The sequence below is a fragment of the Leptopilina boulardi genome, unplaced genomic scaffold (genome assembly GCF_019393585.1).
Source record: "Leptopilina boulardi isolate dan_hultmark-lab unplaced genomic scaffold, ZJU_Lbou_2.1 LbouV2_333, whole genome shotgun sequence".
NCBI lineage: Eukaryota > Metazoa > Arthropoda > Insecta > Hymenoptera > Figitidae > Leptopilina > Leptopilina boulardi.
The window spans coordinates 852,658-877,221 of NW_026137900.1; the positions used below are offsets into that span (position 1 = coordinate 852,658).

At 27.3% G+C, this 24,564-nt stretch overlaps 1 protein-coding gene across 6 annotated transcripts in view; it reads left to right on the forward strand.

Moving 5' to 3' along the window:
* The window catches only part of LOC127285527 (tyrosine-protein phosphatase 99A), a 408,337-nt gene that overhangs the window by 363,392 nt on the left and 20,381 nt on the right, over nucleotides 1-24,564 (forward strand). For all 6 annotated transcript variants that reach the window (XM_051311615.1, XM_051311616.1, XM_051311617.1 and 3 more), the window contains exons 5-6: nucleotides 9,216-9,412; nucleotides 13,936-14,050. In XM_051311615.1, the coding sequence (XP_051167572.1) occupies nucleotides 9,216-9,412; nucleotides 13,936-14,050 (312 nt within the window). The remainder of the gene's footprint in view (nucleotides 1-9,215; nucleotides 9,413-13,935; nucleotides 14,051-24,564) is intronic.

The following is a 24,564-nucleotide window of genomic DNA, read 5'->3' on the forward strand; positions in this document are numbered from 1 at the left end:
TTTCCGAAAATGTTAAATTTTTTTTGTGGGTCAAAAATTGTATCGGACGGTGTTATACAGGGTGATTTTCATGTTCCGGCACCTCTAAAATTTTTTTTTTTAATTTCATTATTCATGTTTTTAAGAAACGAAAAAATAAGAATAAAAAAAAAAATTTTAGGGGATCCGAAACATAAAAATCACCCTGTATATGACTTTTTATATTGATACTACATTCGACTAATTAATTGAAAAAAAAAATCCTTCCTCTTTGTTTCAATATCAAATTACAAAAATTTATTTCTCATTTATTTCGTTAACTACTATATTTTTTTGAGTAAAAAATATGTTTTTCAAATCATACTAATTGGAAAATTATGTTGAAAATTAATTTTTGTACGTTAAAATTAATTTTTTTTTCTCCTGAAAAAGGAAAAATCCTTCAAAAACCGAATAAATAATTTCTCTCTCATTTATTTCATTGACTACTATATATATATTTTTTTTTTAATGAAAAATACGTTTTTCAAATCATATTAACTGGAAAATATGTTGAAAAACAATTTTTTTTTTTCAAAACAATGTTTTTCTGGAAAAGGAAAAAAATCAAATATGAGAAATTAAATAACGAAATAAATATGAAAATTTGTACAACATTTTCATCAACCATTGTGTTCTTATAAAGTCTCGTTTATAATTTGCAATTTAGTTAAAGATAGAAAAACGTTCTTGCAGACAATATGGATTTTTTTCTTTCTTTTTTTTTTCTAAAATAGTGTGTTTATTAGGAAAAAAAAAAAAAAAAAAAAGAGAACTGATACTCTATTAATATATCGCTATAACAATGACGTAAGTGGGGGATAATAAAACTGGAGCCAAAGTCATAAACAGTAACGCAAGGTAATAATGCGTTAACACAGATTTAGTGCTAGTAAAAACGATAAAGCTCACGCTTATTAAGGCCACCTTAAATTGCTGAGTTCTGCGTACCACGTAAAGTGTAAACGCTTATCATCTACGCTCCGGGACTCGTACAATGGAAAAAAGCTCCCAACTGGCTTTAATACCTGTTTAATAGCCAGAAACATTTTCCTGTTTATAAGGGATGGTTTTTGTTATAATGGAGAAACCATTTTTAACATTGCACTTCTTTATATATATGTATATACAACATTCAAATTCTATTTCTCATTTGGCTAGATAATAACTTTTCTTCATGTTATGTTTCTTTTTCCTTCAAATAGCTATGATATATTTTAAAAAAAAATATTTTCAAATAAAATTTCATTGCATTTCAATTAAAATATTATTTGAACAAAAAATTAATTTAGCAAAAAATAGAAATATAATTGAATTGTGGGGATTTTCAAAAATAATTTTCAGTACTTTTGATAAAATTCCCTGTTCTCCCTTAGGGACTATTCATTAATTACATAAGGACGATTTTGGATAATTTTGACCCCCCCCCCCTACTACCATGTAAGAATACATAAGATTTTTCGGACCCCCTCTCCTCCTTTTTACTTAAGTTTTTTAAAATATTAATGTAATTGGGTTAGTCCAGTGACTTTCGTCTAATAGTGGTTGCGACTAAATTTTAAAAAATCTATTTTTAATATATGTGAAAGTCGATGATTCCCTGAATTCATTAACCATAATATTATGGTAAAAATTTTATTCCCTTTAAAAATATTAAATATCAAAAGTAGGAGGTTCACAATGTGATTTTGTGACCTTAAATTTTTCAATTTTTTTTTAAAAACGCTATTATTAAAAAACTATTAAAAATTAGACTCACCAAAAACATAAATCACTTTATTCTGCACAGAGAAACGAAAGAATTATTGCAAAAATTTATTATTTTTGGATGATATACGATTTCAAAAAAAATTTTATTTAAATATTCTCAAGATTTTTATTTACTTATAACTTTTTTGTCAGTGCTCCGAAAAAATTGAGGTTTTGTACAAAGATTTTTTATAATATTCTTTACCTTCCTTTAAAATCTCACGAAGATGTTTTGGAGATAATAATTTTAAAAATATTTTATGTAAAAGGTTAATTAAAAGACTTGAAATTAACTAACCAAATTCAAACTGCTCCATTTTTTATAAAAATATATTAAAATGTAGCGATTTGAAATTAATCAGTTCACAGAAAATTAAAAGGCATTAAAATAAGCTGCAACACTTCTTATTTTCATCCAATTTTGCTTATTTTAATACCAAAATGGATTAAAATAAGCAAAATTGGATTAAAATAAGAAGCGTTGCAGCTTATTTTAATGCCTTTTAATTTTCTGTGTTAACTTCAAGTCTTTTAATTAACCTTTTCAAATAAAAAATTTTTAAAATTAATATCTCCAAAACGAAGTAAAACACCTTCGTAAGATTTTAATAGAAGGTAAAGAATATTATAAAAAAATCTTTGTGCAAAACCTCAATTTTTTCGGAGCACCGACAAAAAAGTTAAATGTAAATACACTGAAAAAAATTTTTTCCGAAATCTTCAACTACCTTTGGGTAGTTAAGTGAAAAGAAGTTAAAACAATTACTTTCTTAGTTAGTTTAACATAATGTTTGTGTAGTTAATTTCATTATTTCTTAAGAAGTTAAAAATCAGTAGTACAATTAACTTAAAAATGTAAACACTAAAAAATAATACTTACTTTCAGTTCCCTTTTGACTAAAACCGTTAACATTAGAACCATTTTTACTGAATTTCAGCCTTGAGTGTATGATTTTAAGTCCTAAAATTGACTTAATCTAGTTTTAAAATTAAAATTACACTAGTTTTAAGGCAATTTTGATTTTCAGATGTTAATGGTTTTAGTATTTGTTTTTTGTGTGTAGTTAGAATTTAAAACTAACTACAAAATCTTATTATATCAACTACATTCTTAGTTATTTTAACTACTTTTTAGTAGTTAATACAACTTTTAAAATTGAGTTGAGGGCCTATTGTACTATACAGGGTATAGTTAAAAAGTAGTCAAATCTACTACTTATTTTTTTGAGTGTATAAAAATCTTGAGAATATTTAAATAAAATTTTTTTTAAAATCGTATATCATTCAAAAATAATAAATTTTTGCAATAATTCTTTTGTTCCTCTGTGCAGAATAAAGTGATTTATGTTTTTGGTGAGTCTAATTTTTAATAGTTTTTTAATAATAGCGTTTTTTTAAAAAAATTGAAAAATTTAAGGTCACAAAATCACATTGTGAACCTCCAACTTTTGATATTTAATATTTTTAAAGGGAATAAAATTTTTACCATAATATTATGGTTAATGAACTCAGGGACACATCGAGTTTCACATATATTAAAACTAGATTTTTTAAAAATTTAGTCGCAACCACTATTAGACGAAAGTCAGTGGACTGACCCAATTAAAAAATTAATTACAACACTACAAATGGAAAATACTTGGCAAAATCTTACGTAAGAATAGCTTTTACCCCCCGACGTAAGACCATGTAGAGATTTTATAAACCCCCCCTCCTCCTCCTAAGGACTTTTACGTAATTAATAAATGGCCCCTTAACTCTGATGAATATAATTAATTTTATTAAAAAAATTCTTCTTATAAATAAATAAAATAAATTTAATTTTTTTCTCACAGGTGTAAATAATTAAATTATTGAAAATTGTTATTATTATTATTATACCACTCTGGTAAAATCTTGTAAGTAGTTAAGTTTTAGGAAAATTGACCGTTAACGATATTAGTGATATAGTATAATATCGGGCCAAGATAGTTAAATAGTTTAATAGTTACAAGCTCGTTTTGAGAAAAGCCAAGTTTTGAGTAATTAAATGCCCCATGTTGCTTGTTTTGGTGGGGATGAGTTGAAGTATCTAATAGCATAAAATAGGAATAATGCCTGACGAATCCGTTAGTCCCACGATGCGGTCCGAATTTATATGTATAAGCATTAAAGTTAGGGGGTAGTTTTGGATGAAACCACGCCTTGATGTTCTCCCTCACCTGCAATTTAATGTCCTCGAATTATTTTCACGGCAATTACTCATTCAGTCTCTCGTATTACGAGAGTTGAGAAACTTCTCTCTCTCTCTCTCTCTCCCACTCTCTCAGCACCATAGGGAGGAGTTTCACAAGTACCTAATCATTTTCAACAGCTTTCCATCTATCAGAAAATTAGACCTCCACGTGATTAAAAAAAAATAAATAAATTTTCCATACGTAAACAAATATTTTATTTCAATTTTTCGATATGTGAAAGCCAAATGATTTTATCTTATTATTTTTTTCATTCTCTAATTGTCCGCGGAATTAATGGACAATTTTTCAATTTCATTATTATGAAATACTGTTTTTTTTCGTATATAAATATATTGATTTCAATGAATCAAGTATATAGATGCAATTTATTGATATATTAATCTTTTTAATTAATTAATTGTTTATATGTGAAATTTAATCACGTATCATCGTTATAAGTGGATGATATAAAAATTTTTTGACACAGATTTATTTATTGTTTAATTATTTTATACGATAATTACCGAATTGAAAAATTATCAGATTGGAATTCAATGTATTAAATATGTTAAAGGTAAATAATAATGTGAAAAAAATAATTTTATATCAAATTTAAAAAAAAAATTTTGAATAAAAAAACATTATTTTTAAATTAAAAAAATTATAAAAATAATTAATATATTGTTTTTATAATTGTTAACTAATTAATCCTTATAATTATAAATTGTCACAGAATTTTTTTTTATCAAAGACTGAAAATATTCAATGAAATTGTTGAGCACATTTTTTTTTAAATTCTGTTCTTTATATGTAATAGCAAATTTCACTGTTTACTTAAATTTTTTTTTTTCTATTTTTAATGTTTTTTCTTCGTTTTTTAATCTTGAACTTTTTAAAATGGTTTACTAGAAAACAAGTTTATGGATCATTTTTTACATAATCGTTTTTTTCCAATCTTTATACGCACTAAATTTTTTTTCAGAAATATTGTTAAAGATAAACGAAGGTATTTTTTTTATAACCACATAACTTGTCCTTATCTATAAATTTATCTTATTTTTCTAAATTATAGGTATTGAATTTTAAAGGCCTTTTTTTAAATCAACAATTATTTATAATAATTTTGCAATCAAATTTGTCAAACTTTTAAAAATGTCGAATCGCAAAGTTTGAATGAACATTTAATTAAATTAAAATTTTACTAAAATTATAATTAAATTGAATTAAAACTTAAACTGTAATTAGAATCAAAACTGTAATTATTGTAGATATATAACTGAAAAATTGAAAATACAATGGAAATTTTATATAATTGTTAATTAAACTTTTGAATAGTACTTTTTATATATAAATTAGTATAAACTTTTAGTAAATTTAATATTAACTTTTAATTTATATTAAATTTTAATATTAAAAATTATTTAACTTGAAGGATATATTAAAATTCCAAACATGTTGATATTATAAAAATATTTCATATTTTTTCAATTAAAATTTTTAATTTAAATATAATTAAAAGTCAGCTAATAATTGACATTAAAAAACAATTATTTAAATAAATTATATTTATTTTTTTTATTAATTAATTAAAATATTTTTATACACATAAATTTTTTCATATAAAAAAAAAGTAAAAATTATTTTTATTATAAACTACAATTTTTTTTTTTTAACATATGTAATTTCTATTTCCAATTGAATTGAAGTAAAATGAAAGTCTAGAAATATTTTGAAAACAAAATTACAGCACGTAAACTCTTTTAGAATTATATATCTGAACCATTTATTTATTTAGTTAAATATTTCAAAAGTGTTTCTCGACAAAGAAGAGGGTTAGATGTTTTCGCGATATGGATAATATCTCTGTCCAAAGGATAAAAAGCTACATTGTCCTCTGTAATTTCCTACAGCTCAGGGCAAAGTATATAGAGGCCGATGAATGTGATAAGGAAAAAAAACTACGTGACCAAGGATACAAACACATATAGAGATGAAATAATAGGATAGAATGAAAAGAACTCATGCGACAAAAAAAGTATAATACCTATATTGTACAAAAATAAAAAAAAAACTAAAAAAGTAAAATTGTACATATAGTCAAGTTGCACTTTCACGAAAAAAAAAAAAAAAAAAATAATATCGGACACACTTATCAAGTTTACTATTTCCCACGACACGTTATCCAGCTTCGTGACCATTGGTCATTTCCTGCTTAGGCTTATCATTGACCAGCACTTTTTATCCGTGAACAGGACACGAGTGAACGATACGCGGATTTCACCTTTAAACTGTGTCACTTTATACGAATTTGCATTCTCTGATAAAAAAAAAAAAAAAAGGAAAAAGGAAAAGATTAACCCATTTTGCAAAATTACGTAACATTAAATAATTATGTTGGGAGAAAAAAATGTTATTTGTACCAGCATTCACGGATTAAGACTTTGGTGAACTTTTCAACTCTTAATTTTTTTGCTTTAAAAAAAATTTTCCTAATCGAATCTACAATTAATGGTAGTTTCAAATGTTTAATTAATTTTTATTAAAAGCTTTAATATTTAGTTCTATTATTGTATAATAATTATTTATATTGTTTAGCATTTATTTATATTGTATAATATTTATTCATATTATATAATATTTATTTATATTGTATAATATTTATTTATATTATATAATATTTATTTATATTATTATCTTATACAAATGTGATATATTATACTAAGAGAAAAAAAATTCCCAACCGCCGGGAATTGAACGCACGACCCTAACGCTCACAATTCGATACCTTAATCCCTCAACTACAAACACACTGCAAAAGTTTCCTCTTTACTAAAGAATATTCTCACTAAAATGAAACAAATTAAAAATACAATCGTTGCTAGTTCCATCAAAATTATATTTTCCAAATTTCAAACAATTTGAAAAACAGTTTTGAAATTCCTCTTTTTTTTTTTTTTAGAAAAAATTACATCTTTTTCGCTCGACATAAACCAATTTTTTTTTCACTGAAAAAATATATCCACGAACAATGATATCGAGTAACATTGTTAAATTTCTTGAAATAACGTTTTAAATGTTGAATACATCGTTTTATTACATTGTGCGCCATATCGAAGCAAAGGAACGGAAATAGAACTATATATATATATTGCATCCAAAAGGACAATTAAGAAGAGTAATTGAAAAGACTATATAGTTAAAAAAAAGTGCATTTTTCTATGATTTCCCTGCAGGAATTTAATTTTCCTGTCCTGAAAGAAATAGAGAGATAGAATTCAATAGATGTCTTTTATACCATTCACTTTTTTTTTTTATTTCCTTTTTTTTTTGCTGGGAATGTTCAGTTTTCATTATTGGGACTTGAAGCCAAAAAACATTGAGTGCTGTGAGAGAAACCTAATAGTCAATAACTAGGGAATCGACTAGCACCCTCTTGATTGCTGTCATGCTTCTCCGCACATCCGGTCACATTTCTCGTTTCGTCTCATTCGATGTTGTATTTACAAGTAACTCCACGAATCGACTTTGTATATATATATATATATATAGTATAAATGTATGTGTGTGTGTACTTTGGTATATCGATAGCTTAGATTGCTTTATCAAAGGAAATACAAACATTAAAGCTATAAACAACATAACGGATATTGTATGTAGGATATTATATATATATATATATATATATATGTTAGGCTCAAAGACCGAAAACGCTCATTGAGCGAAAAAATCGACCACAACGCGTTGTGGCCGTTTCAATTCAGCCACAACGCGAAATTCGTGTTGTGGCATAACCAAAAATGCACAGAACGCGTTATGGCAATTCAAAAAGGGTCACAAAGCGAAATTCGTGTTGTGTCTCTTTTAATAATCGACCAAAACGCGTTGTGGCAATCAAGAAATGCCACAACGCGTATTGGCTCTTTTCATATTAAACCACAACGTGTTGTGCTAATTAAGACATGCCACAACGCGGTCTGCCTCTTTTAATATTAAACTACTACGCGTTGTAGTAGTAAATGATACAATTTTTTTTTGCTTATTGATGAACTTTATTTATGATGACAATTATTTATTTTTACATGAGCTATTATTATGACATTTTGAATTGCACGTTACATTATTAAGACTTTTTTTTCAACTGGCATTGTTCGCATAAACTCAAGTACACGTTTATGATTTGTCGAGTAACGTTGGTATATTTTTTTTTTAAGTTCGGCTTCCATAACTAGAGATGTCTAATTTTTTTAAGCAATTTTTGGTATACGTAATGTTAAATTTATAAGAAATATAAAACTTACCGTTAAAATCTTACACAGTTTGGTCAATTAAAGATAGTCACAGAACTAACTTGTCAAGTGTTAAATTCAAACTAAAAATATTTTCAAACAAATCTACGTATATATGTATAATAACGTTATTAATACTATTCTATTAATTAAGTATGAAAGTGTGAGATAGGTAATTAAGGATTACCTTGTTTACAAACGACAAAAATTCTATTCTCATTTCTATTAGACGATGAGAGAGCAAATTTTTATTTACAACGCGTTGTGGCATTTCTTGATTGCCACAACGCGTTGTGGTCGATTATTAAAAGAGGCACAACACGAATTTTGCTTTGTGGCCCTTTTTGAATTGCCACAACGCGTTCTGTGCATTTTTGGTCATGCCACAACACGAATTTCGCGTTGTGGCTGAATTGAAACGGCCACAACGCGTTGTGGTCGATTTTTTCGCTCAATGAGCGTTTTCGGTCTTTGAGCCTAACATATACATTAAATTCAAAACTTTTTTTACGAATATTTTTTTCAATTTAACAAAATATTTAATTTTTTATTTTTTAAAAAAAAAACTTTTCAAACTTGAAGAAAAATATTTTTTTTATAAGTAAATGTGTTGATTTGCCTTTGAAATATAATGTAGAAGCATTTAACAGTTGTTTAATTCATTTAAACAATTTAGAATTATGACGTTGACACCATTCTAGTTTTATGATAAATTACCGGAGAATGCAAACATTTACCAAGTTTTGCTCTCTGGCTTTTAAGTCTAATATAATTTCCATGTGTGACATGTAATTTATTCAGAGCAATTATGTAATATTTAGCTGATGAAAACTGTTTTTTTTTCTTGTATGTAAAATACAAAATACAAATGGTTTTTGAAAAAAAAAAATGATTTTTCAAATAATATTCTATTTATAAATTTATTTATTTTTTTTTTTTGTTACAGTTCCCGAAGGAAAACCTACAATTACATTGGCCCACAATACGTCAGCCTCTTCGATATTTATCGCGTGGAAACCACCAAATCACGATACGATCCATGGTGAATTTCTCGGATACAGAATTTCTTATCGGCCACGAAGCAACAAAGGCTACGAAGATATAGAGGAGAAGGAGATTTACATTCGAGATCCCACTATTGAGGTAAGATAGTCGAAGAATATTCAAAAGATATTTTTAGTCTACTGAGAAACATTTTTTTTAAACCCCATCGTCTTGAGAATGAATCATTTGAAATATATATAAGTCGATAGAAATATACGCGAGAAAAAGAATTGTAATCTTGCTTCAGAAAAATTTTAATTCTATTCATACAAAACATTTTTTTTTTCACGCAAAGAACTGCGACAGAATTCTTTTGTTTTTATTTTTCGAAATCCGTGTAATCTAGATTCACGATTCTGCAATTTTAATTCGCGGTATCCGCGATCTAATTCAGCAAATCTTAAATTCGCGAAAATCGTCGCCATAGTTTTAAAACATCCCTTATCTAAATCCACGAAAACCGTGATCTTGCTTCGCGGAATCCGTGATTTAATTTCGAGGATTCCGTAATCCACATTCGTGATATAATTTCGCGAAATCCATAATCTAGGTTTTCGGAATACGTGATAAAAATTACGCGAAAACCGTGAACTTTTTTCGCGGATTCCGTGACCTAGATTCGCGAAATCCGTGATCTAAGTACGGAGAAACCGTCAACTAATTTAGCAAAATCCGTGATATAATTACGCGAGAATCGTGAACTTGTTTCGCGGATTCCGTGACCTAGATTTGCGAAATCCGTGATCTAAGTACGGAGAAACAGTTAACTAATTTCGCAAAATCCGTGATATAATTACGCGAGAATCGTGAACTTGTTTCGCGGATTCCGTGACCTTGCTTCGCGGAATCCGTGATTTAATTTCGAGGATTCCGTAATCCACATTCGTGATATAATTTCGCGAAATCCATAATCTAGGTTTTCGGAATACGTGATAAAAATTACGCGAAAACCGTGAACTTTTTTCGCGGATTCCGTGACCTAGATTCGCGAAATCCGTGATCTAAGTACGGAGAAACCGTCAACTAATTTCGCGAAATCCGTTATAAAATTATGCGAAAACCGTGAAATTTTTTCACGGATTCCGTGACCTAGATTCGTGAAATCTGTGATTTAATTACGCGAATTCAATAACCTAAATTCGCAAATTCGCGATCTAATTTCGCAAAATCCGTGACGGAGAAACCGTCAACTAATTTCGCGAAATTCGTGATATAATTATGCGAAAACCGTGACCTAGATTCGTGAAATCTGTGATTTAATTACGTGGATTCAATAACCTAGATTCGCAAATTCGCGATCTATTTTCGCGAAATCCGTGATCTAAGTACGGAGAAACCGTCAACTAATTTAGCAAAATCCGTGATATAATTACGCGAGAATCGTGAACTTGTTTCGCGGATTCCGTGACCTAGATTTGCGAAATCCGTGATCTAAGTACGGAGAAACAGTTAACTAATTTCGCAAAATCCGTGATATAATTACGCGAGAATCGTGAACTTGTTTCGCGGATTCCGTGACCTTGCTTCGCGGAATCCGTGATTTAATTTCGAGGATTCCGTAATCCACATTCGTGATATAATTTCGCGAAATCCATAATCTAGGTTTTCGGAATACGTGATAAAATTACGCGAAAACCGTGAACTTTTTTCGCAGATTCCGTGACTTAGATTCGCAAAATCCGTGATCTAAGTACGGAGAAACCGTCAACTAATTTCGCAAAATCCGTGATATAATTACGCGAAAATCGTGAACTTGTTTCGCGTATTCCGTGACCTTGATTCGCAAAATCCTCGATCTAATTACGCGGATACAATGACCTAGATTCCCAAAAATTATCAATCTAATTTCGCGAAATCCGTGATCTAAATACAGAAAAATCGTGAACTAGTTTCGCGGAATTCGTGATATGATTTCGCGGATTCCTTTATCTAGATTCGCGAAATCCGTGATCTAATTACACGAAATCCGTGAATTAGTTTCGCAGAATCCGTGATCTAATTTCTTGGATTTCGTTATTTAGATTTACGATTTAAATTTTACGTTCTAAATTGACAAAAAGCGCGACATTATTTTAACGAATCCGTGACCTAATTCGGGGAAAAAGTATGACTTAATTTAGCAGAATCTGTGATTTAATTACGCGAAAATCGTGAACTTGTTTCGCGTATTCCGTGACCGTGATTCGTGAAATCTGTGATTTAATTCCGCGAATTCAATAACCTAAATTCGCAAATTCGCGATCTAATTTCGCGAAATCCGTGATCTAAGTACAGGGAAATCGTGAACTAGTTTCGCGGAATTCGTGATATGATTTCGCGGATTCCTTTACCTAGATTCGCGAAATCCGTGATCTAATTACACGAAATCCGTGAATTAGTTTCGCAGAATCCGTGATCTAATTTCTTGGATTTCCTTATTTAGATTTACGATTTAAATTTTACGTTCTAAATTGACAAATAGCGCGATATTATTTTAACAAATCCGTGACCTAATTCGGGGAAAACTATTACTTAATTTAGCAGAATCTGTGATTTAATTACGCGAAAATCGTGAACTTGTTTCGCGTATTCCGTGACCTTGATTCGCAAAATCCTCGATCTAAGTACAGGGAAATCGTGAACTAATTTCGCGGATTTCGTTATATGATTTCGCGGATTGCTTCACCGAGATTCGTAGAATCCGTGATCTAATTTCTTGGATTTTGTTATTTAGATTTACGATTTAAATTTTACGTTCTAAATTGACAAAAAGCGCGACATTATTTTAACGAATCCGTGACCTAATTCGGGGAAAACTATGACTTAATTTAGCAGAATCTGGGATTTAATTACGCGAAAATCGTGATCTACTTTCGCCGATTCCGTGACGTAGATTAGAGATCTAATTTTGCGAATTCCGTGTTCTTGATTTAGTCTGACTAAAAATAACATTGACTACTAAAAATAAGATTACTACTAAAAAATCACAGTAATTTAAAAAAAAAATGTTTGTCTGACTACAACTTACTTTTACCACTGATACTAAAATTACATTAAATTTAAACTTTCCGTCTGACTGATATCGAGATTTATTACTAATATTGCAAATATTCCATGTCTGTTGTCTGACTATGACTGACTTTTACTACTGAAAATCAAATTTAAAATACGTTCTGTCTGAGCGTAACTAACTTTTTCTACTTAAATTTACAGTAGTTTCATTTTATACTACTTGCAATCTATGGTAATAAAAAATCATACTATAAACCATATTATTTTAGAGTTATTATGATGTAGTAAAATTAGAGTAAAATTATCATATATATAGTAAAGTTAAGAACTACATAAAGACAAAGAAACTGTAATAAAGGAATAGGTGACATTTAAGATTCTAAGACATGGTCTTAATTACAATGAAGTCTTAAGTCTTATTAGTAAGGGTTAAATCAGTGTCCTTTTGTGACCGACATAGTAAGTAGTTGTATTTTACCAACACAAATTAGGGACACTGTCACCTACTTCCAAAAGCTTCGTCCCTCTAGGGCTTCCAAGGCATTCAACTATCCCAGATAATCCTTCTCTATTCTCTCTCCCTCTCTCTCTCTCTCTCTCTCTCTCTGCCTTCAAGTTGATCCCCCTCGAGCTTATAGAAAATCTTAACGTGACCACCAAAAGTATCAGGCTTATAGAGGACTTTTTATAATTTCCCAGAACTTTTTTTTTTCATATATAAATTTTATCCTTCCAAGATTACTTCAATCTACTCCAAGTGTGCATTAAGCGATTCAATTTACAATTAATTTTCATTTTTATTATCAAAACAATAAAGTACTTATTATTATTAATTCACTATTAGGAAATACAACTTTTTTTCTCAATATAAACCTACAATAATAATATTGTAAATCAATAATTTGAAAAAAAAGATGACTCAATTATTTTAGAAAATAATAAATAATTTAATAATATATTTAATATTTGAATATTTATAAAATAAAAAACTAAGTTTTTATTCATCTTATTTATGAATTAAGTAATTCAGCTTTCTAATATTATTTTATGAAATTTCAAATATAACTCTGAATTATATTGAATATATACATAAAATCGTATCATTAAATTTTAGAATTCGTATTTTATACAATGAACGATAAATCAATGTATATTTCTGTTACGTTAACACAATTAAATGTGATTAAAAATTTATCTCAACAAAATCTCGTTTTAATTCATTAAATAATAATAATACTCAATTTAATCCTTATTCTGTATGATATATATATATATAGATTTTCATTGTATATTATAAATAAAAAAAAAAAATAATTAAAAACTTTTCATAGTAAAATTCTTTTATGTGTATATTTTATAAGTGTATTTAAATATAGGTGAAATGAATTCTATATTATACAAATGTAGTTGTAATTTAAATTATTGTATATATAATTCAGAGATTTGAATTAAATTTCTTGGAAAATTGTATATTATATAGTCGTGCTTTTAGACACTTAGTTGTCAAGTGCTTGGAAAATTTTAAGTATTTATGCACATATATACATAGTTAAATTGAAATTAATTTTGTTGGAAGTTAATTACTTTTACCAAAGTTCTAAAAGTTTAGTTAAGTTCGTTTCCTATTTCAGAGCCACACCATCCACAACTTGGAAACCTACACCCAGTACTTAGTTTCTTTAGAAGTTTTCAATCCAGAAGGTCGAGGACCACCTACTTCAGTTACTGTCACTACAGATGAAGGGGGTAAGTTATTAATTTTATTTTTTTTCCATAATTTACCAAAAAAAAAAAAAACCTCGAAGATCATTTAGTTACCTATATATTTATTTATTTTTTAATAATAATTCTGTAATCAGAATTGATTTAGATCTAAAAAATTTTTTGGGTCCTTTCTAGTAATAATTATTAACAAAACAAATAACTACTTTTGAAATTGACAAAATAACAAATAATAATAGTAAAGGTAAGTTTTACAATTAAAAAAAGACGAGAACAATTTTTTCTTCTAAAAATTGATTTCACAAAAAATACACGAAAAACAAAGATTCTTAAAAGTATTCAATTGTAGGTCTTTATTATAAAGATTTCTGTTTATGAAAATAACATCGGTTGATAAATTTTATCGAAACAGGATAGTACTTACGGATGACACAAATTTGTTTACTTACTTTTCGTAGGTATTCAAAAGTTATCATATCATCATTCAAATTATAACCGTTTGTTGATAAAGTAGATTTCGATGTCGGTAAAATATCATCAGTCGGTAACTATTACCGACTAGCGGGTATGTAACTTCTGTCGGTATATACTTACCATACATTGCTACTACTCAACTGTTATCTACAACAAAATTGATAAGGTAGAAAATCTTTTTTCACATTATTTAAATTGTCTCCCATGAACAAAAAATTAAAAATAGAAACAAATAAAAGTAAATAAAAATAGAATGTAAAAATAGAATTTTCTTTTTTTTACCAAATTTTAATTTTATTTTTTTTAAATATTTGATTAGAAGTAATTAACTATTTTCTTATTTAAATGACAATTACGTAAGATTACACATCCTGAAGGAAATGTACAAATAACTGAACGACAGTAAAACTTACTTAGTGTCTTTGTTTTGGTATACTTTGTAATCACAAACCTTAACGCGATTGGACATGAAACATTCTACTGATTAAAAACCTTTGTTATACGAAGTGTAAAAAGCATATTTCCACACCTGAGCCTTATAATTTTTATCTTCACACTTTCCCTTGTTTAGTAAAAATTCGATATGCTTTTATTTTATTTAATAGAAAATCATTTTAAATATTTTCTAATTTATTTTTCTTTTTATATTTTATTGGCAATTTTAATTATTCGTAAACAATAAAGTTTTATCTTTATAAAAATTGTTATAAAAAATTTAAATTACAATTTCCTGTTTAGATATTTTTTTCCCCCCTAAAATGCTCTATTTTTCGCTTATTTAACATTTTACCAATTTTAGAAAAATTATGTTTTTCACAAAGAAAAACTTAAAAGGAATTTAATTGCCCTCCTGCGAAACGTACCGCTTATCACTAATGAGCTGTCAGCGCAAATAAGCTTGTCAGTTTTCATCTCAAAAAGAAATTGTTTTTAAGAGAAGAAATTCAATAATTTTCAATTTTTGATAATTGCAAATATTTATAGAAATTCTTAATTATTATAGATAAATTAATATATAAATTTTCCCTAAAATAGAAATAGTTGGTAACAAAAATTAAGAATATATTTTTTGCATCTTGTTGAAAAAAAAGAAGATAAACTTGAGGTTGGTCAAGTTTCTTTGGTCGCTTGCTTAATTTTCATCCCACGTCGTAGTTATTTTCTCACTTTTTGGTTTCTTCAAATTTCTTTTTTTTTTTCTGTCTAAGTACCCTCTTAGACTTGAGAACACCAGCCGCATATGAAAAGTGGCTGCATGAAAAACCTCAAGTGTTAAATGAAAAGCTTTTAAAATCAATTGAGTCCGCTTATTTCTGTCACTTAAAAGTGAAATTTAAAAAAATAATCCCCTCTTAAGTAATTAATTATTTTGAGATTAAAAAAAAAAAATAATAATTCATATAATTATCCAAAATTTTGTTCATGTTAATTTCGATTAAAAAGCAGTAAGAGAAAGAAGAGCGTAACAAAGGATAAGCATGTGTCTTCCCTAGAGCGCTGGTCGATCAGCAGTTGGCAAGAGAAAAGGGCGTGAGGAGAGCTCAGGGTCGTCTCTAGTCCTTTGCATCCCTTGTTATTTTCATCAAAAAAAATTTTTTTTTTTGAAATTATTCTTTTTTAGAAAAAAAATGTGCAATTTCATTGAATAGTTATAATTGTTGTAATAAATTATTTAAAAGAAATTAAAATTACGTTATGCAGCGTGATAATGAAAAATTCACTCCATTGACGTAAAATTCTACTCTTTTGGGAGTAAATTTTCCCATATATTGTAAATCTATTTTCTGATTTCTGTTTTGAAATTCACTTTCAGTATTGTAGATTTTTTCTTTGCTGACAAATTGTAACATTCGATTATCATACAAAAAATATTTATAGAGTAAAAATTGACTCTTTTGGAGTGAATTTAGAAAGTAGTTTTTAATTTTAATAATTTTTAAACTAAATATTAAATATTACTTTTATTGTAAACATATATATATATATATATTTCTACTGAAATTGTTATTCATCCTTTTGGAGTAAGATTTCACTCCTTTACAGTGACTAACAGGAGTTAATTTAAAGCTTGCCTGAGAGTGTAGAATTTTACTCTTTCAGAGTGAATTCTATACTCAGACTTACTTTCATTTATTGAAAATTTTTTTTCTTATTTTAACAAAATAGAAAATTAATACAATATTTCACATGAAGGAAAATTTTACTCTTTTTGTAGTGAATGTTAAACTCTAATTTATTCTCACTTTGTTGACATTTATATTTTTATATTTCAATGTAGTGGAAAATTAACTCTCAATTAGAATATTTTACTCTGAGTGAATTTTTAATCTTTCGGAGTGAATTTTGAACTATGCTTAACTTGTATTTTTTTGTTTTTACTCCAATATAGTAGGGAAATAACTCTCACTATAGAACATTTTACTACGTGGGAAGTTTCGCATTTTTTTAAATAAAAATTTTCCTTTTTTGGAGTAATTTTTTTGGAATGGAATTCTTACACCAAAAGAGTAAAATTACACTCTACGGAGTTAAATTACACTCAATGGAGTACAGTTACACTGCATTGAGTAAAATTCACTACATGAAGTTGAATTTCATTGTATAGAGTAAAATTACACACTATGGAGTAAAATTACACACCATGGAGTAAAATTACACTTCATTGAGTTAAATTACACTCCTTGAAGTTAAATTTCACTCTCTTGGTGTAATTTCACTCATTTAGAGTAAATTTTCATCCCTTGTATTGAAATTTCCCCCTACATTTCTAAATTTTATTAATAATTTCATATTGAATATAGAAAAAAAAAAATTTTTTTTTTGTCAATTTTTCTCTATTTCCTTCTTGCTCCAGTATTTCTCTCCAACTATTGCCGATCCTGTGAATAGAGGGGGAGAAATCCAGTGTGAAAGAGCGAAGAGAGAAGAAGGCAAATGCCTGAAACGAGAAGGGGTAAACGTGTTCAGCTAGTCGAGCTCGTGCACGCGTAACATGCGAATCTCAACGTTCGTGGCACGATCGTTCATGACTCGTGCTCTTCAGCACTGTCAGTTGAACTCGAATATTTGTGCCATTGTGTGTTGACATCCTGTCTCTCTTTCTCTTTATCACTCCCATCTCTCTATCTCGCTCATCTCATCAATTTTCTCCAATTATCAAGATTTTATTTATAAACAAAAAAAAAAGAAAATTCTATCTCGTTACCCCACGTTCAATATCATTGCTCTCCTACTGTATAGACGCGTCGTCTTCTTCTCTTCCCACTTTACAGGTGACTGTCCATTGACCCTGAGCACTGAATAATAAAAATGTCTGCGTCGCTCCATTATTGTATTATTCCCCCAAAGTGCACCTTTCGATGCATCAACCTTCATTGAAAAAAAAAGAAGTCAGTTCTTCAAAAAAAAAATCCATTTTAACTGAATTTAAAGGATGATTTAAAAAGTGGATAAAAAGGACCAAAAAATTCAATCATTAAATTATGTCCCAAAAAAGTGATTAGAAAATAAAAAAAAAATATTGAAACAAGTGATCAAGAAAATAAAGTCCAGGTGGCAAAAAAAGCAGGTGTTTATTTTTTTCCATCATTCAAAAGAAACAGAGGAAAAAAGTCGAAGATACACGAAGAAGTGAGCGAGAGATTGAGAGGTGCACGTGTCTCCCAAGTGTCATGCGAGTAGTGTCAAACAATTGTGTTGAGAAGTGAATAATTTTTTTTTTTTGACTTTTCAAAATAATAATAATAATAATGGCTGAACATAAAGTGAGAAGAAACATTAGCGATTATTTCATCTGTAATGGATGAATTAATTTTTCAATTACTCTTCTTTGAAATGCCTTTCGATTTATTCTGAAAAATTTTTTTTTTTTTCTTTTTTTTTTGTAATGAAAACTCGCGCCGGTCTCTAAGGGCGGATTTCACTTGTTTCGAGGTCGATATTCGGGGTTTAACCAGTAGAGCCTCGGTTTTCATATATATGAGGTCGGGGGTCGGCAGACTTCGGGACACGATCGAAGTCACGAGGATTTCAGATTGGCGAGGGCGCTCCGCGAATATTGTGTTGTATGCCATTCCAGTTGATTCGCATCCCCCAAAATATTTTTAACCCCCAGTTTTAATAAAAAAAAAAAAAAAAAAAATACCAGTTTCATATGTGCAAGTGTTTTTAATTGTATATTCCAAAAGGAAAAAAAGAAAACGACGAGGGGAGAAAAAAAAATGAACCCGTATACCTGCGAGAATTTTATTTTATGGCCGAGAATAGTGTCACTTGGAAAACGGGAAGAAAACGATGAGTGGTATAGATATTCTCAATGGCAGCTGCGGGCTAAGGTTGAATGAGAGGTTAGGCTAGAATTTCTCAAGGAGGGCTTCTTCTTCTTCTTTTTGGACGCGCGCTGTGTTTATATATCATATCGGGGAGAGAAAAAAAAAAAAAAAAAAAAAAATTAGCGAGGTAGGCACGCACAGCTGCTACTGACATCGAGGGAAAAAAAAAAAATTCAGAAAAGGCAAAAGAAGAAAAAAAAAAAAAAAAGATGCCGTGGTCCAAGCGAATCGTTGCCAGTGGCTCTTGGTACACTGTTGGTGCAGTAGCTCTCAACCTCGCCCTTTTTCTCGTTGGTGTACATGGACAAACGGAGGCAGAGACCACGGAGCAAATGATCAGCACAATTCTCCCTTCCAACGGAAACGACAACGATACCGACCGAGGTAAATAATTAGGAACTTGGAACGAGCTCAACGAGCTTAATTTCGTCCCGTTTTTTAATGCCACTCATGAATATATATATATATATACATTGCAAAAAAGAAAGAAAAAAAAGAATAGGACTGCTGGATAAATATAAAGATCAATGCCGCGAGAGAAATGTAGATGCAAAATTTTAGCTCTTAGTTCACCCCATTTATAACAGGCATATGTGCTCTAATCCGGGTGTTACCACTTTTTTTCCATAATTCCCAAAAAGAATTTTTTAAAATAAAGAAAAATTATAAATATATTAGCGAACTTTTCTCTATTTCATCTTTAAGTTCATCTGATTCTTGCGATTTTTTTTTTTTTTTTTTTGCAAAATATTTTATTGATTGAGCTAAAATTTTTCAGAGTGACATATTTTTTTTTGAAAATTACATATACTGAAGAAAGTAATTTTTTTGATTCTAATAAACGTTTACTTGACTATTATCAAATAAATATAAATAATTACTGAATCAATTAAATGATATTTGTATCAAATACATAAATTATTGATTTAAGTATATTTATAATTGAAATAAAAATTATTTGGTTCAAGTAAATATTTATCTAATAGCCGATTCGTTTATTAAATGAATTAGTAACCGTTTTAATTAATTTTGAATCAAATTTTTTTAGTAAAAACTAGAAAATTACTAAATTTAGTAGTGTTTTTTTGGCAATTAGTAAACTTTTAGTAAAAACTGACTAATTTTTAGTAGAAAATTACTAAATTTACTAAGTTTACTTTTTCAATTAGTAAATATTAGTAAAAACTGACTAATTTTTAGTAGAAAATTATTAAATTTGGTTAGGTTACTATTTCAATTAGTTAATTTTAGTTAAATTTTTGCAGTAAAAACTAACTAACTGTTAGTAGAAAATTACTAAATTTAGTAAGTTTATTCAATTAGTAAATTTTAGTAAAAACTAACTAACTGTAAGTAAAAAATTACTAAATTTAGTAATGTTTTTTTGGCAATTAGTAAACTTTTAGTAAAAACTGACTAATTTTTAATAGAAAATTACTAAATTTAGTAAGTTTACTTTTTCAATTAGTAAATATTAGTAAAAACTGACTAATTTTTAGTAGAAAATTATTAAATTTGGTTAGGTTACTATTTCAATTAGTTAATTTTAGTTAAATTTTTCAGTAAAAACTAACTAACTGTTAGTAGAAAATTACTAAATTTAGTAAGGTTATTCAATTAGTAAATTTTAGTAAAAACTGACTAACTGTAAGTAAAAAATTACTAAATTTTTTGTAAGATTACTATTTCAATTAGTAAATTTTTAGTAAAATCTGACTAATTGTTGAAAAATGACTAAATTTAGTGAAATTACTATTTCAATTAATAAATTTTAGTAAAAATTTTTAGTAAAAACTGATTCATTGTTAGTAAAAAAAATTGATAGAATTTGTATGTTAAATAAATAAATTAGAAGAATAGAAATTTTGAAGCACAGTTTGTTTTTTAATTGCTGAGCAGTCTTTGGACTGTTATTTTATGTTGATGAAAAAAATGATCTTTCAGAAGTTGATAAGAAGCGTCAATCTTTCATCAAGACAAGCGTGTCTTTCAAAAGGAAGACAAACGCAGCTTTTTTTTTTTTTTTTTTTTTTTTTTCTTTCTTAACCATCGAAAGGCTTTACGTTCCACCGGCTTGTCAGTATCATCTACTTTATGTCCCATTGTTCACTAACATATATCTCTCTTTATATCCCTTATACCATCGGAGACAAAAAAAAAAAGAAATCTCTCAATACTTCGTATTAAATTCCTCCCCTAAGTATTTTGCAATATTGAACGGATTTAATCAATAATATATACATATATATATTCTGGGAGTTAAAATCTACTGGAGTTGAAAATAAAATTTTCATATAATATTTAATTAATAATATTTAATGTATAATTTTATATATATAGAAGAATGCTACACCTGATATAATGTTTATTCAATTCTAAAATGTTTATATTAGTTTTCTGTTAAAAGCATTTCACATATCAATTGTCTGATGTATTTTTAAAAATAGTACATATATATATACAGTGTATGGAAAAGTTGGCTTTGGTCCACTTTTATGTTTATATTTCTGTGGAAACAATAATAACGAATACAATAATTCTATATAGTATATATTTTTCAGAGTCAAAAGAATGTCTTTGTTGAAGAACATATTATTTTAAATATATGCCAACGAGTTTAGATTCATAAAACTAAGGCAGTGGATCATTGTAATTGTATGTTATATATATATATATAGTCAGAAAGATTTTTACTATTTTCAAAATGTTTTCATTTTAAGAAAATACATTTTTATTAATTGCAAGTTTTAATAAAATTTTACTATAGTACTTTCAATGTAAATCCAAAAACTCAAATTTCTGCCATCTTTTGCTCTGAAAAAATAGTAAAAAAAAATACTATTTCCAGAATTTTACTACTTCAGGAGTAATTTTTTCTATTTTCGGAGCAGAGATGCGCAAAAGTTCCAGTTTTACTTTGTAGGTATAGTAAAAATTACTTTATATTTCTTTCCATGTAATATTGCAAAAAATCATGGAAATGTTTAGGAAATGTTGTCAATATTAAAAAAAAAACTTAATTATTTTATTTCAATGATCAATTAAATTTCTAATTAAATTTAAATTCTGGAAAAAAAAATCTTTATCTGAAACAGTGATATGTTTCTCTAGAATTGCTGTTTCAGTGAAACTTATCGCTGTTTTAGGTGAAAATTTTTTTCCTTATAGATACTGAAATTAAACATCTCCTTTCATATTGAGAATATTAAAAATAATTAATACAAAAAAAATAAAAATTTTTTCAACAAATTTTTTGAACACAAAAAAAATTCGATATTTGGGAAAAAAAAACATCCAACACCAGTTTTCATTGCTGTTTTATATGGAACAAAAGGATGCGAATATATTTTAGAATTATAGAATTGAAAAAAATGCAATGATCGCACGTGCTCTCTTTATTCCGATGACATCGAGTGCATTCTCCCGGAGAATGACCCATCCTCTCTTTCTCTCTGGGTCTATCCATCTAGAATGCGCGTGCGCTAATTTTAATGACCCCGCAGGATCGGGTCGCGTTTCAGAATTCTTCAACGAGAATACATACATACATAGATAAAAAAAAAAAAAAAAAAAAAAAGTTGATAAAAATAATGGACTTCCTTTTTTTTCTAAAATAGAAAATAAAGATACAAAAATTATAGCAACCCGAGAATCTATATGTCCGTTGGGCACCTGCTGCCAATTATTTTATTTCTATATTTTTTTTATTTTATATTTTTTTGTTTTAATCGCACAGCAGTGGAAATCTCTCCTGCAACTTTCTTCCACTGCCACGCCTTTCCATATAGCTCGGAAATTATCCTTGTGTTGAATATGTTAAAGGCATTTATATATATATATATATATATATATATATATATATATGAGTGCGCGGATTGTAGAATATTTATACTCACAAACACATATACATTTATTTCTCACTTAAAATGAATGGCGTGAGAACGATGAGTAACAATTCTGTATAACAGAATTTATTAAACCAAACACAAAATTTTAGGTTTTATCAAATGAATATTTTCACCGGTGTATGATAAATATGTCTTTATACCGGTACTAAATTTCACATAAAGATCCATCAGCTTTTGTTTCTCATTTTTTTTTTTTTTTGGCAGAAATTTAAAAATTGATTAAATACTATTTATTTATTTAAATTGTCTACGGGTTTACAAAATTATGCCCTTTATTAATTAAAATTAATATTAAAAAAAAAATTTAATTTTATGTTTATAATTAATTAATAAATAATTATTATTTATCAGTAATTAATTATTAATAATCACTATTAATAGTTAGTTAATATTAATTTATAATTTTATAATTAAATTTATAATTTTAATTCTACTTTCTAAATCTGAATTTTTTTTTTTGCTTTTTGCTTCTGAATTAGTAACATTTGAATAATTATTAGTAACTTTTACTAACAATTAGTAAAATTTAACTAATTCTAAAGCAAAAAGTGAGTCACTAATTTAAATTAGTAAATATTTTTACTAATTCAGACTTAGAGAGTATATATATATATATATATATATATATATATATATATAATATTTAAACAGATTTCAACGAATCTAATTAAAATTTCATGTTAAAATTATTTAATTCACGCAAATTTTATTCACGAGACTTATACTTTTATTGTAATTTAAGGAAAAAGTGTGAAACTAACTTTCCACCGTCGAATGAACTTTATTAAAAGTATGAGAAACTTTCAGTATTAAAGTTTCTTTATTTATAAAGTTAGAAAGATTTGGTTCATGATACTTTTTTTCCCCATAACGTAGATATATATATATATATATATATTTACTAAAGTATTTTAATCAAAATTCTCATCATTGTCTTTTTTTTTAATATATATTTTCGTCTAGGTAATTAGATTTTTGTTTGTTTTTTTATATTTTTGCTTAATTAAACTCTTTAAATTTAAGTTATTTTTCTATAAAAAAATTGAAAGGAGCAAAAAATTAAAAATTCTTTGTTCAGAAAGAAAAATGAAATTTTTATTAACTCTGTCAAAATATTTAGCGAGTAAATGAAAATTTATACTATATTCGTATATACTTTAATATATTAAACGTGCGTTATTAAAAGTTTATGTGGTAACCATAAACGCCTCGTTGAAATTTCTGTCGTCCCAAGACAGTAAATTTCAGCGAGTCATATATATATATATTCGTGTATTATTTGTTAAAAAAAAAGGAAATTAAATACAATTTCATATAACGCGAAGATAATCTTATATTTTAAGAAAAGGATTCTTATTTTAAAATAGAATATTTTTTAAAAGTCTTTTGTTTATTTTCTCAACTAATACTAATTTTATATAAATATTTTATTTACATGTATTATTTCCGTAAGTTAGAATTTTCAAAAAATAATTATTTAAATAATTATATAAATAATTATATAAATAATTATAAAAAATTAAAATCATATACACAGAAAATTAAAAGGCATTAAAATAAGCTGCAACGCTTCTTATTTTAATCCAATTTTGCTTATTTTAATACCAAAATGGATTAAAATAAGCAAAATTGGATTAAAATAAGAAGCGTTGCAGCTCATTTTAATGCCTTTTAATTTTCTGTGTAGTCTTATTTTCACAATTCTTTAAAATTACTCTCTAAATCTGAATTAGTAAAAATGTTCACTAATTCCAATTAGTAACTCACTTTTTGCTTCTCAATTAGTAAAATTTTACTAATTATTAGTAACTTTTAACTAATTTTA